Here is an 18,046-nt window from a genome sequence, read left to right on the forward strand (position 1 = left end):
TTTTTCAATGGAGTCAATGAAAAACGCCTCCAAAAACGTCCCAAGAAGTGTCCTGCACTTCTTTTGACGAGCCGTTATTTTATGCGCCGTATTTGGACAGCGACGCGTAAAATAAAGGCTCGTGGGAACAGATCATAAATCCCATTGCAAGCAATGGGCAGATGTTTGTAGGCGTAATGGAGACGTTTTTCCAGGTGTAATTCGAGGCGTAAAACGCCAGAGTAACGCCTGAAAATACTGCGTGTGAACATACCTTCACACAGAAGGTTTTACCAGAGAAACGCAACTCAATATTTATTGCCCAGATTCTGCAGTTTTTACAACCATCCCCCATGTGGCCCTAATGTGGTAATGGCCTCAGCAGCAAAGGAGCACCTAGTGGATTGTGGGGCCACCTTTTTTATTAGATTATATTTTAGGCACCAGGTCAGGTTTGAAGAGGTCTTGTGGGGCCAAAACAGTGGAAACAGCCCCAATGAGACACCATTTGGCAAACTACACCCCTCAAGGAATTCATCAAAGCATATAGTGAGTATTTTGACCACACAGTTTTTTTGCTGAATTTAGTGTAATTAGACTAAGAAAATGAAAATCTAAGTTTTTTCCAATATAATGTAGAAATTATCAATTTTTACAAGGCATAGAAGGAAAAAAAAAAAAAGCAATTTCTCCCGATTACGGCAATACTCCATACAGCAGTTTATGACCACATTTGGACACACGGCAGGGCTCAGAAGGGAAGGAGCACCATTTGGCCTTTGGAGCTCAAGTTTTGCTGGAATGGTTTTTGGGTGCCATGTCGCATTTGTAAAGCACCTGAGGGACCAAAGCAGTGAAAACACCCCAGAAGTGATCCCATTTGGGAAACTACAGCCCTCAAAGAATTTACTTAGGGGTATAGTGAGCATTTTGATCCTACAGTTTTTTTGCTGAATTTAGTAGAATTAGGCCGTGAAAATGAAAATGTAAGTTTTTTCCAAAAATAATGTCGTTTTAGCTCAGATTTTTCAATTTTCACAATAAAAAGGAGAAAAAGCACCCCAACGTTTGTAAAGCAAACTCTTCTGAGCACGGAAATATCCCATATGTGGCAATAAATTGCTGTTTGGATACATGGCAGGGCTTAGAAGGGAAGGAGTGCAATTTGGAGCTCAAATTTAGCTGGATTGTTTTTTGGGCGCCATGTCGTATTTGCAAAGCCTCCGAGGGACCAAAACAGTGGAAAGACCCCAATAGTGACCCCATTTGGGAAACTAGACCCCTCAAGGAATTGCTCTAGGGGTATATTAAGCATTTAGACCCCACAGGGTTTTTGCAGAATGTATTGGAATTAGGCTGTGAAAATGAATATCAACATTTTTTCCACTAAAATCTTGAAATTTTTCATTTTTACAAGGGATAAAGGAGAGAAAGCACCCCAACATTTGTAAAGCAATTTCTCCCGAATACGGCAATACCCCATATGTGGTCATAAACTGCTGTTTGGACACATGGCAGGGCTCAAAAAGGCAGAAGCGCTGTTTGGCATGCAGATTTTGCTGGATTGTTTTTTTGGACGCCATGTCGCATTTGCAAAACCCCTGGAGGTACCAGAGTACAGTGGAAGCCACGAGAGGTGACTGACCCAATTTTGGAAACTACACCCATCAAGGCACTTACAATTTGCCTGGACATATGACAGGACTCCGAAGTGAAGAGCACCATGCGCATTTGAAGCCTTTTTTGGTGATTTCCACAGCATTGGCCCACAATTGCAGGGCTCTGAGGTCAAACAATAAAACAAACCCCCAAGTAGTGACCACTATTTTGGAAACTACACCCCTCAAGGCATTTTCAGGGTTGAAGTGAGCATTTTAACCCCACGTGTTTTTTCATTAAAAATAAATTACCCCTTTCAGGACAGACATTTTTTGCTTTTTCATTTTCGCTTTTCACTCCCCACCTTCCAAGAGTCATAACATTTTTAATTTTCTCTCAATAGAGTTGTGTAGGGGCTTATTTTTTTGTGGGAGGAGTTGAAGTTTCAATTGGACACCATTTAATGTACCATATAATGCACTGGGAAACTGAAAAAAATTCTTTGCGGGCTGAAATTGGAAAAAACTTCAATTCCTCCATTGTTTTTGGGGGTTTAGTTTTTATGGCTTTCACCTTGCGGTAAAAACGACAACTTAAATGTATTCTGCTGCTCAATAGGATTATGGTGATACCAAATTTATACAGTTTTATTATATATATATATATATATATATATATTTTGCTGCTTTTACAAAAAATATCTATTTCTGAGAGCCATACCTTTTTTTCTTTTTTGGCCGATTGAGGAGTGTGAGGGTTTATTTTTTGTGAGACGAGCTGTTTTTATTGGTACATAAAACTTTTTGATCACTTTTAATGACATTTTATTTTAGCGCTATGCGATCCAAAAAAGATTTTGGCGGTTTCAATTTTTTACGGCGTTCACCGTGTGAGTTAAATAATGGTATATTGTAATCGTTTGGACTTTTACGGATGCAGGGATACCAATTCTAGTTAATATTTTTACATTACTTTAGAAGAAAAATGGGAAAAACATTTTTTTTTTACATTTTATTAGTTCCCCTAGGGGACTTGAACCAGCGATCATTAGGTCCCTGGTACAATACACTGCAATACTTCAGTATATTGTCATTTTTACAGGCATCTGTAACAGCGAGATCGCTGTTCCTGTCCGTTAGACCCGGGTGTCAGCTGACACTCGCAACGTATGGAGCTGGCTCAGCATGTGAGCCCGCTCCATACATCACCCCCTGCACCACGACGCGACGTGCTATTATGTCGTGGTATGCGAAGGGGTTAATGCGCAGCGAATGTTGCAAAGTGAAAATTGCAATTTTCCACTGATATGCAATTTTGTTGTGCCCAGCTTGTGCGACTAAAGACAAATAACTCATAAAATGTTAAGTGGGTTCTCCCGGGTATGGCGATGCCATATTTGTGGACATAAACTGCTGTTTGGGCACGCTATAAGGTCCAGAAGGGAGGGAGCACCATTTGGATTTCGGAGTGCGGATTTTGCTTGGTAGTAGTTCTGTTTAGGGTTTTAGGGCCTGTTCACATTACCGTTGTCTTTCCGTTGAGGGGTTCATTCGGAGGTTTCCGTCGGGGGAACCGCTCAACGGAAAGGCAAACCTTAGCTTCCGTTTGCATCACCATTGATCTCAATGGTGATGGTAACGTTGCTAATGGTTTCCGTTTGCCACCGTTGTGACAGTGCTCCATTATTTTGACGGAATCTATAGCGCAGTCGACATTTCAGTTTATGTGGGAGCATATGTAAGCTGTGCGGAGTACAAGAGGGTATAATAAGAGGGTATAATAATGCAGTAAATAAATAATTATCCATTGATGTGTGGTCAGTGTCGCACTGATAAATGGTGCCCAATCTTGTCCGCTTTTGGAACATACTCTAAACATTTTGTGTCGCTATATGCTGAGAGCCAGAACTTTATTTTTTTTCCTCCAACGCAGCTGTACGAGGGTTTATTTAATGCGGGACAATCTGTAGTTTTCCTAGCAATTCTGACAAGGTTTTTTTTATTCCACATTGTTCACCGTGGGATATAAATGACAATATTTTTTTTATTCTGCGGGTCGATATGATTATGGTGATACCAAATGTATATACTTTTTTTTTTGTATGTTTTGCAGCATTTGCACAATAAAATCACTTTTTTAAAAATAATAAATTTATTGTGTCACCAACCATATTCTGAGAGCCATAACTTTTTTATTGTTTAGTCAAAAAAGCTGTGTAAGGCTATGTTCACACGGAGTATTTTGGGGGAGGAATATCTGCCTCAAAGCTCCAAACGGAATTTTGAGGCAGATATTCCTCCCCCAAAATACTCCGTGTGAATAGCAATTATCGCGCCGTTTTTCGCCCGCGGCCATTGAGCGCCGCGGGCAGAAAACACGCTTTCTCCTGCCTCCCATTGAAGTCAATGGGAGGTCGGAGGCGGAAGCGCCCGAAGATAGGGCATGTCGCTTCTTTTTCCCGCGAGGCAGTTTTACTGCTCGCGGGAAAAAGACGCCGACGCCTCCCATTGAAATCAATGGGAGGCGTTCTCGGGCCGTTTCTGCTGAGTTTTGCGATGCGGTTTCCGCGTCAAAAAACTCGGCAAAAGACCCCGTGTGAACATAGCCTTAGGCTATGTCGACACTGAGTTTTTTGCAAGCTGAATTCCTGCCTCAAAATTCTCTTTGCAAGTTTGAGGCAGATTTTCCTCTCCCTGCACACCGATTTTCGCTGCGTTTTTCGACCGCGGTCATTGAGCGCCGCAGGAGAAAACCGCCCCCGCCTCCCATTGAAATCAATGGGAGGCATTTTAGGGCCGTTTGACGAGTTTTGTTGCGCGGTTTCCGCATAAAAAACTCAGTGTGAACCAGGGTTTTTTGCGGGACAGGTTGTAGGTTTTATTGGTACTATTTTGGAGTACACACAACTTTTTGATCACTTTTTAGTCTATGTTTTGGAATGGGTGGTGGTGATCAAAAAAAATAGCTATTGTGGCATTGTTTTTTACTTACAATGGAAACCTCAATGGATAATCAATGGAAACCTCAAGGCCACGGGATATCTGAAATTGCTACAGGATGATGTGTTTCCCTCTTTATGCACTGAAGCTGGCACGTTCCCTGAGTTTTTCCAGCAAGATGGTGCACCACCACATTATGGGTGTCAGGTCCGAGCATTCCTAGATGAAGTTTCCTGGAAAGTGGATTGGTCATCGTGGGCCAGTTGAATGGCCCCCTAGGTCTCCGGATCTGACCCCCTTAGACTTTTATCTTTGGGGTCATCTGAAGGCAATTGTCTATGCTGTGAAGATACGAGATGTGCAGCAACTGAAACTACGGATACTGGAAGCCTGTGCTAGCATTTCTTCTGCGGTGTTGCTATCAGTGTGTGAAGAGTGGGAGAAGAGGGTTGCATTGACAATCCAACACAATGGGCAGCACTTTGAACACATTTTATAAGTGGTCAGAAACTTGTAAATAACTCATGAAAGAATAAAGTAACGTTAAAACCAAGCACACCATTGTTTTTCTTGTGAAATTCTCGATAAGTTTGAGGTGTCACATGACCCTCTTCCCATTGAAAAAACTAAAGTTGGATACAAAATGGCCGACTTCAAAATGGCCACCATGGTCAACACCCAGCTTGAAAAGTTTTCCCCCTCCCATATACTAATGTACCACAAACAGGAAGTTAATATCACCAACCATTCCAATTTTATTTAGGTGTATCCATATAAATGGCCCACCCTGTATTTTTTTGGGCAGTGTTCACCATGCAGGAAAAATAACAGTTAACAGTTTTTTAGTTTGGGTCAATACCAAATATGTGTACTTCTTTTATTTTTTTTACTTTTTCCTATAATAAAAGACTTATTGGAAAAAAGGCAGTATGTTTTTTTAACGTATAACTTTTATACAACATTTTTATTAACTTTTTTTTTTGTCGCACTAGGGAACTTGAAGACCTACAGCACTGATCTACCTACGTAGTGCAATGTATTAGAGCGGTCAGTGTGACGCTAAATGTACGTGCACACGCAGTGTTTTCAACCATTTTTCGTGCCGTAAACGTCCCGAAAAACATCTGCCCATTGATTTCAATAGGAAATACGGTGTTCTGTTCCGACGAGGCATTTTTTTTATGTCTCGTTTTCCAAAAATGGCACGTAAAAGGAGCATGTCACTTCTTGGGACGTTTTTGGATCAGTTTTTCATTGACTATAGAAAAATAGCTCCAAAAATGGCTGTCAAAAACGCGAGTATGATTAAATCACGCTTGAAAATCAGGAGCCGTATTCCCTTGAAAACAGCTCCGTATTTTCAGAGAAATTTTTTGGTTAAGCGTGTGCACATAGCCTAACAGGAAGCCTATCAGGACATGCCTGTAATTGAATCACTATTTGAGCAATTCCAGAGTGCAAGTTTATGGAATAGCTATGCGAGCGATTCCCCAAAGGCAGCTGGAGACCGTGTGGTTCTAGCGTGCAGGTAAAGCTACCTCAAGTCCGTCACTACTCTACTTTTACACCGGCCGACAATAGACCGGGGCAGCAAGCGCCGATCAACGAGACATCGTTGATCGGCCCTGGTTTGCTCCGGTCACACGGAGCTATGGATGGGGACGAGCTGTCGTTACTCTGATCGTTCGTCCCCATCCATTATCATCGTTTCGGCAGTGTGTCACCGTTTACACAGGGAGATGTGCTGTCAACAATGATAATCTTTTAGTTTTTTTAAAACAATGCGACCAGCAGATTGCTAGCTCATCTGCTGATCGGTGACCTTTTTACACAGGGCAATCATCGGCAACGAGCGTTATATGAACGTTCGTCTGCACAATAATCGCCCAGTGTAAAAGGGCCTTTAGGCTACTCTATGGTCTTCACCAGAGCCCACCACAAGGCAGGTTGGATTTGGCTGCATAGAACCCAGGTTGCATTAACAGAATACGGTGTTGGACAGGAGGTGCAATGCAGGCAATACCAGAACAGATAACCAGACCAGCCAGAGGGTAAACAACAACATGGTTCACAACCAGGAGAGCGTGAAAGTCCAAATAGCAAAACAAAAAGGATACCAGGAATTGCAAAGGTCAAAACCAGCCAGGAGCAGAATGTCCAAATCAGTAAGCAAAGGGTAAACCCAAAGACATGCCGAGGTCGAGTTCCAAAAGTCCAAATAGTCAAGGATACAGGGTACAAATCAGGAGTTTGATCAAACACATGCATACACAAAGAGAATCACAAGCAACAATGACAGAACTAACCAGACTTAAATACCCGCCCAGAAGCTAGACTAGTAGTCATGACAACCTTAAAGAGACGGGCGTTTCCCAACACTGCTCATAGGCTTCCGTACATGGCCGACCCAGAGGCCATTGTCAGACCTCCGGTTGCCATGCCAGCCATCGACACCCCTCGCGATCGCGTCGTGGGGGGTGCCGATCTGCTACCTTTTTAATGCGACGATCGCTATCGACCGCCACATTTAAGGGGTTAATTGCCAAAATTGCTGGACGGCGACAGAGGAGTGTCAGCTGTTGGGGACAGCTGATCTCCTGGTTCCTGGACACTGTCTGTTAGGACAGTGAGCACCGGGAACCGCTCAGTAACTGTATGTTCTGGTGCGGGAACTAACCTCTCGCCAGGACGTACAGTTGTGTCCTCGTGCGAGTACAGGTTAATGCTTCGTTCACATCTGCGTCAGGACCCCGTTCATGGGTTCTGTCTGAGCTTTCAGTCAGGGGAACCCATGAACGGAATCCAAACTGAAACAAACGTGCATCACCATTAATTTCAATGGTGACGGATCCGATGCAAATGGTTTCCGTTTGTCACTTTTGTTTAAGGGTTCCGTCAGGAAAAGTTTTTTTTTTAACTTTAAATACTTTTTTTTCCTGGAACATAAACCCCCCCCCCCCCCAAAAAAAAAACAACTTTATTTAACTGTTTATTAGTCCCCCTGACCTTTACACACTCACGCACATCATGTTACCATTACACACACACACACACGCATCATGTGACACCACACGCATCATGTGACACCACACGCACCATGTGACCATCACACACGCACCGTGTGACCATCACACCCCATGTGACCCCACACCATTACACACACACCATGTGACCATTATACACACACACCATGTGACCATTACACACACACACACCCATCACACACACCCACCATGTGACCCCCTTGTATTTAGTTGATAACAGGGTTACATGACATACATGTGTTGGGGCCACATAGAGGGCACATCCATGGGCTGAGGCCCTATGCACACGACTGTAAAAATCTCCGTAATTGCGGATCGTAATACGGTCCGCAATTACGAATCCACTCAGTTCTATTAGCCACAGACACATTTCCGTATCGCTACGGATATGTGTCTGTGCCATAAAACTGTGCCGGGAATTACGGAGCATGTCCTTTTTTTCGTATATTACGGGCCGTGCTCCCATCCATACTATGTATAGGAGAACGGCCCAAAAATGCAGGCGGAGGCCGGCCGGCCGTGCCCGCAATTGCTGGCCGTGATTACGGGCACGGCTGTGTTTATGAGGCCTAAGTGAATGGTGGAATAATTAACTATATCACTGTCCCTGCATTCACAGTCTATATATGATTTATAAAATGGCTGCCTGTCTCTAGGTGATGTTGTTAATAAAGTTAAATATTAAAAAACAAAAAGACAGAGTAGACCAGGAGTAAAATGTAAGGCTACATGAGCACGTTGCGAATTTTGCTGCGGAACAAACACAGCAAAATCGCAAGAAATTCGCAGGAAAAAAAACGCACCTGAAGGTTTTTACATTTCTACTTTTAGCTGTGTAAATAGCTGCGTTTTCATGTTGCGGGTTTTGCGGCGTATTTCTTTAGAACTACAGGGCTAAAATTCGCAAGTGGAATCGCAAGATAAATTGACATTCTGCAGTTTCAAAAATATGCACTGCGTGTCAATTTACATCCTGAAAAATATTGCAGCGTGGACATGAGATTACCTGGAAACTTGCTGGTACTGTATTAGGCCTCATTTACACGAGCGTAATATATGCGCGTGCGACGCGCGTGCTTTTCACGCGTGTCGTACGCACCTATATTACTCTATGGGGCAGTGCAGACGAGGCGTGAATTTTGCGCAGCGCGAGTGCGTTGCGTAAAACTCACGACATGTTCTATAATCGTGCGTTTTTCGCGCATCACGCACCCATTGAAGTCAATGGGTGCGTGAAAACCACGCATGCCGCACGGAAGCACTTCAGTGCGAACTGTGTGATTCGCGCAAGAGCTGTCAAACTGAATGTAAACAGAAAAGCACCACGTGCTTTTCTGTTTACAAACATCCGAACGGAGTGTCTTAGACATGAGCGAAACGAACTTTACCGAGTTCGGCCGAACTCGTTTTGACCGAACCCGGCAGGAGACAGTCACTGTGCAGGGTGCTGAAAGAGTTAAACTGGTTCAGCACCCTGGACAGTGACTTCCGATTCCAATATACGTGAACGTGTAAATAAAAAAAAAAGTTCTGACTTACCGAGAACTCCCGGCTTCTTCCTCCAGTCTGACCTCCCGGGATGACAATTCAGTCCAAGTGACATCTGCAGCCAATCACAAGCCTAGCACAGGCTGCAGCGGTCACATGGACTGCCGCGTCATCCAGGGAGGTGGGGCCAGATGTCAAGAGAGGCGCGTCGCCAAGGCAACGGCCGGGAAGTTCTCGGTAAGTATGAACCTCTTTTTTTTTTAAACAGGTTACTCGATATGGTGATCGGAATGCACTGTCGAGGGTGCTGAAAGAGTTACTGCCGATCAGTTAACTCTTTCAGCACCATGGACAGTGACTGACGTCGACTAGCCTCACCTCTATGATGGCGGCTGCGCGAAAATCACGCAGCCGCGCATCATACACGGATGACACACGGAGCTGTCAAGTGCCTTTTGCGCGCGCAAAACGCACACGCTCGTGTAAATCAGGCTTTACGCTGTGGTTTTGCCGCACGCGAATACGAGAGGCAGAACCGCACGTAATACGCAACGTGTGCATTCGGCCTAAGAGCTGCTCCTCAGACACTGACCGACATGATGAGATGCTGCTGTAGGTAGAAATACTTTATAACTTCTGCTCCTCAACAACCTATTATATACCTGGACAGTGTTACCTGAATGCCAGGGGTCACATGATGTGTGTCACATGATGTGTGTCACATGACTGACGCTATCTATAGTCTATTCAGTTATCCTATGGGTGCTTTTTTTATTAACTAATCTGTAGGCTATACCTTTTTTTTTTTTTTTTTTTTTTTTTAGACAGTAACTACACTGATACTAGAAATGTGTGTGCGAGCAGAATTTAAAATACATGTATATTACAAATCTGTATGATTTCCTATTCTATAAATAAAATAAATTAAAAGTGGACAACCCCTTTAAATTCCTAGATTGGGCTTCCTTTATTTATTCTCAATAACATCAGCCCATGGGAATTATGGTGTAGCATTATTTTATACTTCCCTTCAGACTGGTTACTATTGTGCAGAACACGGGGTAGTGCGCCCCACCTTCTTGACTTCCGATCTCATTTTGTTTTCTTTCACACAATGTGGAAAAGGTGAACGGGACTTGATCGAACCGACGGCGGAAGGATTTATAAATTAGGTATAAATCATAAGTGGGTTACCAATATATCCCAGTATTCTGTTGTCTATATACTCTACGATGCATACTGTAAAACATTCCCCTATGCTTACATAACGGGATCGCTGATTGTTTAACGTTCTGGCAGAGGCGCATTTGAGTGCGCATATTCATATTATGGGACACGGTCTTGTTTGCACCAGTGTCGGTTATTAACTAAATCGCTGTCATAGGTTAAGTGGTCGTCTGTCATTTAAGTTTTTCCCTCTGTTGAACGGTGAAGCAAGCTTCAATTTATATTGTGCAAGCAAATATAGTGCAATATTTACATCGACCTCTATAGGAACCGGTGTCTCTTTTTCCCATACATAAGATGGCTGACAATGCCTCAATGATTATACCACGCATGTGCGGCACTGTTATGCTCGAAGACTAGATTTTCACATCGCAGTCAAAGTGCATTGAATTGTGGCAAAACCGCACAATTTTGCTGAAATGTTACAAAAACCGCAAGAAAATGACACATTTTGACGATGTCGTGAGAACCCAGCCTTATGGTAACTATAGACGCTTCTCCTCAGCTCTCTTATGGGTTCCTTCGTTTTGTCACATGGCTATGTTGCTAAGCCATGATGGCATTGACTTATCCTCATGTACATTGAGCACTTGAAATGACAGATCATCAAGTTGCATAAAATCACAGACAAATCTTTTTCTTCTATTGGTGAGTGGTCCTATTCCCGGCCTCCTGAATAATTGATTGAATCAATTGTTAATTTTTTAATATTGTTGAAATATTTTAGACACATAAAACAGTGATCAGTATTGTGACATTACCACATTATTTGCTATTATATATATACACACACACGAATATTACACATTTGATCTATTTGTCTTGTACAGACTTCACAATTTTAATAGATAACTGTATATAATTACTTGATGTTTGCACATACACACACATAGAGATTATATATATATATATATATATATATATCTCTCTATCTGCCCTGGTTTGCTTCACATTGCTTGAAAAAGCCCTGTGAGGGTAAGGCCACACGGTGTGTCGTTGACGCGGTTTTGTTGCGTTTGAAAACCGCATGCGGTCAACTGCATGCATTTTTTGTCTCTGTAATGCTGCAGTTCGGTTGCGTTTTTAAAGGAAATAATTGATGGACATAGGTTTCACCCGTGTTGAAGTTTATTAGGCGCTTCCTGTATATAGTTCTTTACAATGCATTGCAGAACTGTCAGGGTATGTTCACACGCGTAGCCAAAAACGTCTGAAAATACGGAGCTGTTTTCAAGGGAAAACAGCACCTGATTTTCAGACGTTTTTTGAGCAACTCACGTTTTTGGGTATGTGCACACACACTAATTACGTCCGTAATTGACGGACGTATTTCACCCGGAAGACCCGGACCGAACACAGTGCAGGGGGCCGGGCTCCTAGCATCATAGTTATGTACGATGCTAGGAGTCCCTGCCTCTCTGCAGGACGACTGTCCCGTACTGAAAACATGATTACAGTACGGGACAGTTGTCCTGCAGCGAGGCAGGGACTCCTAGCATCGTACATAAGTATGATGCTAGGAGCCCGGCCCCCTGCAGTGTGTTCGGTCCGGTACTTGCGGCCGAAATACGTCCGTCAATTACGGACGTAATTAGTGTGTGTGCACATACCCTTACGCTGCGGTTTTCGCGGCGTTTTCGTGCCGTTTTTGGAGCTGTTTTCAATAGAGTCTATGAGAAAACGGCTCCAAAAACGTCCCAAGAAGTGTCCTGCACTTCTTTTGACGAGGCTGTAAATTTACGCGTCGTCTTTTGACAGCTGTCAAACGACGACGCGTTAATTACAGGTCTTCTGCACAGTACGTCGGCAAACCCATTCAAATGAATGGGCAGATGTTTGCCGACGTATTGGAGCCGTATTTTCAGACGTAAAACAAGGCATAATACGCCTCGTTTACGTCTGAAAATAGGTTGTGTGAACCCAGCCTTAGCAAAAACGCAAGCAGTTCAGCAACAACTTTTGCAGCGCGGTCATTAACCACATGCGGTTGGACATTATGAAGATGCAGTCAACTGCACAAAAAACACATTGTAATATAATAGCAGCATTCGGTCCATAACAAACATTTCACCATTGACTTCTATTGAAAAATGACTTGCTGCAGTTTAAAAACGCAACATAAACGCAACGTGGCCGCATCCTGTGGCCTTACCCTGAGAGTGCAGTTCTGTAGATGTGCCCACATAAGTAGTGAGACCCCTAGAGGCCATGCATATAACATATTGCTACAGGTGCAGTCACATGCAACAGATTTTATTGCAGAAATTTCTGACTGAAAATCCGTTCCATCTGAATATAGTTGTTTTTGCAGCAGGTGCATGGATTTCTGCAAGGACCATGCAGATAAATGGAACTGATTTTTAATCGTAGAAATTTCTACAACAACATCTGCGGAGTGTGACTGCACCCCAATAGGGCTGAAACGTTGCTGTGACATGGGTGAATAAACCACTTATTTAATTGGATTGCTCTTGGAGTGCTGCGATTTCCTAATTTTGTACGTGCATTCTTTACCCTGGATCAAGGTCATGCTCGCTGGCACCATTATATGTTTTCTTCTGAGGTGCTGCTTTCATTCGGATATATATATTTAAGTTACTTTTACATTTTATGAGGGAAAGGGGACAGTGTCAGTGCTTGTAAGGTGTGTGAGTGTGGGGGGGGGGGGGGGGGGGGTCAACAAGCTGAATCTTTGCCATGGGTTAAGGATAGCCTAGCTACAGCTCTGGCATAGCGAGGGGTTTAGCACAGGGGGGGGGGGGCGGCGAGACATATCTGAGTTGGCCCCAACCCAGTAGGCCCCCCTAAGCATTTTTTACAACTGCAGAGGTGCATCCTAATCGTAGTAGTTATTGTGAATGGGCAGGAGTGCTGTACTGTATACGCTGCTATATTATCCATGATAATTAAACGTTTGAGAGCAGTATAAAAGGCTGTCTTGAGTACATTACACATGTATAGCCGAGTTTAAATGCTATCTACTACATTATGAAAAACAGTAGAAAAGACGGGACTATTACATTACAACAGGAGAAGACATAGCAGCCGTCTCAATATCAGAGACACATCCTAATCTATAGAAGTTTAATAGCCGACTATAATACCAGGTCAGCGGTATATCAAAAGGAGATACACCTCCAAACCAAATTGATACTTGAAAGCAGTAGACTAGCCAAATATAAGCAAGGAGAACATCAGCGCTAATCCATCACATTAACTTTATCATATACAAATCCCAGAAGCAGAGCAGGTGAGCGGCTACAAGTACATCCTACAGCATGCAACTATTATAATTCAGATAGAAAAACACTTTAATATACTCATAGGAAATACATTTAAAAAACATGTTACTCACCAAGTCAATGTCCACGTTGGCTCAAACTCAAAAATAATCATGTGATCCATTTTTTTCAAACTGATACAGGGATGTGGGGTTATATACAGTTATATACAGGGATGATGGCTGGTATATACAGGGATGATAGAGGGTTGGGAATAGAAATGATGGGGGTCATATACATGGATGATGTCTGCTCCAGCTATCATCCCCATATATAACCCCCATCATCCCTGTATATAATCTCCATCATCCCTGTATATAACAGCCAGGCTTGTATACACAGGTATGATGGGGGTTATATACAGGGATAATAGGGAGTTTTGTACAGTGATGATGGGGGTTATATACAGGGATGATAGGGGGTTGTGTACAGGGATGATGGGGGTTATATACATGGATGATGGCTGCTCCAGCTATCATCCCCGTATAAAACCCCCATCATCCCTGTATATGTAAACTATCATGCCCGTATATACCAGCCATCATTCCTGCATCTAACCTCCATCATCCCTGCATATACCAGCCAGGTTGGTATATACAGAAATGATGGGAGTTATATACAGGGATGATGGGTAGTCCAGCCATCATCCCTGTATTAACCCCCATCATCCCTGTTTAAAGCAGCCATTATCACTGTACAATTTCAGAACGGGATACATTGGGGACGGATGCTTGCTCACCCTCTCCTCACACGCAGGAAGGCTTCTTCTGTTCCTGGCGGGCAGACCTATATCATTATCCTGTGCCACTAGAGATTAGCAGCTCATTTTTACACTCTCTATTGTTTGAAAAGAACTGGGGTGCACTTGAGGGGGGTGTTCCTAGTACCTGGAAATCCCCTCTGAACAGTGATTCTATGAGAAATCCCCTATGAGAAGTGATTCTTTCGGATGCCACTAGCTCACTACATATAGATCTATTATAGAGTTCAATGGGAGTTGTAAACATATGCATTGATCTCCCCCTAGTGGTGACTGCAGGCCTCCGCACCAAAGAGGGTAGGGAGTAGCTTAGCATAGCCTATTGAGGTTTACTGTAGGTTTCACAAGAATTAAATAAACTTAACTGTAAGGTTCATTCACTTCCTCCATTAAGATCATACGTGGCTCATGTGATGGGAAATGACTGCTGGATACCATTAACATACATCATATTAATTGATAAATTATAACTATACAAAATATAATTAAATTAGGTATTTAATATAAATGAGAATTGCTCAGAATAATTTTGGCTGAAAAAGAGTTGAATAAAAATGGCTTCAGTGACTTCTTATTCAGAAGGATATGTTTTCACCACTTATTATAATTACAGTATAATTCTGATAGTCGGCAAAATCAATGTCCCCTCCAACCACTCACCACTCCAATGAACAACTTTTTCTTACCATGGACATGGCCTTCTCCACGGCTTTTTCTTTTGAATATGAACACTGAATTTAACAAATTCATTATTAATTTAAAATGTAAATTGGGGCTAATATATTGCATGTTGCATTAGTGGGATTTCTGGACCACTGGGTTCTAAGAATATCACGAGTTGCTTTGAGGAAGTGAAGATTGGGTCACGTTTTGGAGTCTTTTACACTCTTTTTTAGGCTCAGTTCACATCTCGTTTTGTGCACATGTTCGTGGTATACGACGACGTATACGATTTTAAAGTTACAAAAACATATGCCTACATTTTTTGTGGTGTATGTCGTATACATTTGTGCCCATTCTTACTTATAAAAATGTTTACTTTTTTATTGTTCTTTAGCCAAATCAAACATTGTAAAGTCAAGATTTACCACATAAGGTTACAAAAACGTATACGTTTTATGTATGCAAACGTAGGGTTTAATCTTGCATATGTCGCCATTGACTTAAATACAAATAAAACCATATATGTTTGGAAAAGTACTGAAAAGCGTAGTAGACTACGCTTTTCAGGACACGGGAAAAAATAATACAACGTAAGCACATAAAACATAAGCACAAACTACACCATTATGGCATCGGTCCTGACCGTAGCAAACAATGTGCACGCTGTGGTACACGTTTTGATACAGTTTTCTCATGTCAAAACGTGCACGTCAGACGTAGAGTAAAAACGAGATGTGAACTTAGCCTTTTACAGCAAATTCTTTTCTATAGCAATTAGATGAACGTGATAACAAATGAAAGGAAATTTAGAATGCTGCAACATAAACTAACAATCAACAGTCCCAGCTCCAACTTTTTACCATAGCTGGCAATCCCAGTGACCGGCAGACCGGCCCTTGCCGAGTGGTGTGTAGGGAACAGGGATCGGATAAATAAAATGTCAACTCTTCTATCCTTTTATTACTCCCAAGAAAAGCATCACCAGATGTGTCTGGTGGCCGCTTATCCCTGCCCCACCCTAGAATTAACATGCCTGCTCAGTTTACTAAAGAGATGAATGGAAATGGTTTATGATAAACTGATGTATCCCCTAATACCCCTGATGTATCCCCTAATTTTTCTAATAGAAAAATGAAATATTAGCGCCCCTATGTGTGGGCACGGCCCAGGTCTGAGGGCAGTCATATAGGTCACCCACCAAAAGTGTCGTTGAATCATCCACCCACGTATGCATTTGTATTTAAAGAGGCTCTGTCACCAGATTTTGCAACCCCTATCTGCTATTGCAGCAGATAGGCGCTGCAATGTAGATTACAGTAACGTTTTTATTTTTAAAAAACGAGCATTTTTGGCCAAGTTATGACCATTTTTGTAATTATGCAAATGAGGCTTGCAAAAGTCCAAGTGGGTGTGTTTAAAAGTAAAAATCCAAGTGGGCGTGTATTAGGTGCGTACATCGGGGCGTTTTTAATACTTTTACTAGCTGGGCGCTGTGAAGAGAAGTAACATCCTCTTCTCTTCAGAACGCCCAGCTTCTGACGGTGCAGATCTGTGACGTCACTCACAGGTCCTGCATCGTGACGGCCACATCGGCAGCAGAGGCTACAGTTGATTCTGCAGCAGCATCAGCGTTTGCAGGTAAGATCGACTTACCTGCAAACGCTGATGCTGCTGCAGAATCAACTGTAGCCTCTGGTGCCGATGTGGCCGTCACGATGCAGGACCTGTGAGTGACGTCACAGATCTGCACTGTCACAAGCTGGGCGTTCTGAAGAGAAGAGGATGTTACTTCTCATCAGAGCGCCCAGCTAGTAAAAGTATTAAAAACGCCCCGATGTACGCACATAATACACACCCACTTGGACTTTTACTTTTAAACACACCCACTTGGACTTTTGCGAGCCTCATTTGCATAACTACAAAAATGGTCATAACTTGGCCAAAAATGCTCGTTTTTTTAAAATAAAAACGTTACTGTAATCTACATTGCAGCGCCTATCTGCTGCAATAGCAGATAGGGGTTGCAAAATCTGGTGACAGAGCCTCTTTAATATTACATTGTTTGCACTTTTTGTATTAAAAAAATACAGTAAGTTCTTACCAAAAACCCTGACAATTGCCTCTCCAATGCCCTTTGTACCTCCAGTGACAATGACTGCTTTGTTGTGATAGCGCACGCTTGGTTCTGGTCCACTAGAAGCCATTCTGCTTTGCCTGTAATAGATGAAATAAAGAAAAGTGTTGTTTTAACAGAGTTGCAGTCACGCTCATATCAGCTGACCTGTCTAGAAACCAACAGGAAAGAAACTGGGCAGGTTCCTGCCCCTAGAGCATGATGGGATATGTAGTCTTATGAACACCGTAGTTAAAGGAAAATTACTCAATTGCAGACACAGTTGCAGAACATTGAGGGAAAAACACCCAGCAGTGATCAGCTCACCACGTAAAGCTGTGGTGCAGGGAGAGAGAGCGCTGAGCCGGTAATCAGGTGGTAAATGACATAAAAGAGTGCGTGTAGTTCTCCAGCATCCAATCAAGTTAAAAACTAAAGTTGAACCCCTTGAAGTCCAATCCATTTTTTTTTTTTTTTTTTTTCGTTTTTCACTCCCTACCTTCCAATAGCCATAAAGTTTTTATTTTCTCGTCAATGTGTGAAGGCTTATTTTTTGCGGGAGGAGTTGTAGTTTTCTATTGGCGCTATTTAAAATACCATATAATGTGCTGGGAAACTGAAAAAAAAAATAATTGTGGGGTAGAATTGGAAAAAACTGTGATTTTTAGGTTTTGTTTTTACGGCTTTTATCGTGTGCTAAAAACAACAACATAACTTTAATCTGCTGGTCAATACGATTACAACGATGCCAAGGTAGTTTTTTAAAAATATTTTACAAAGAAAAAACTTCTTTGTTAAAAATACAAATGTTGTGTGACGCCACATTCTGAGAACCATACCATTTTTATTTTTCAGTCGTTTGAGCAGTGAGGGCTTATATTTTGCGGGACGAGTTGTAGTTTTTATTTGTATTTTTTTTGGAGCTAATTGGACCAAAAAACAGAGTTTCTGGT

The 18,046-nt window shown here is 42.4% G+C and overlaps 1 protein-coding gene across 2 annotated transcripts in view; it reads right to left on the minus strand.

The window, feature by feature from the left end:
• The window catches only part of HSD17B14 (hydroxysteroid 17-beta dehydrogenase 14), a 64,557-nt gene extending 47,291 nt beyond the window's left edge, over window positions 1-17,266 (minus strand). For both annotated transcript variants that reach the window (XM_075838853.1, XM_075838854.1), the window contains exon 1: window positions 17,082-17,266. In XM_075838853.1, the coding sequence (XP_075694968.1) occupies window positions 17,082-17,184 (103 nt within the window). In that variant the 5' untranslated portion in view covers window positions 17,185-17,266. The remainder of the gene's footprint in view (window positions 1-17,081) is intronic.
• Between the last annotated feature and the right edge of the window lie 780 nt (window positions 17,267-18,046).

The sequence above is a fragment of the Rhinoderma darwinii genome, chromosome 10, assembly GCF_050947455.1.
Source record: "Rhinoderma darwinii isolate aRhiDar2 chromosome 10, aRhiDar2.hap1, whole genome shotgun sequence".
Lineage (NCBI taxonomy): Eukaryota > Metazoa > Chordata > Amphibia > Anura > Rhinodermatidae > Rhinoderma > Rhinoderma darwinii.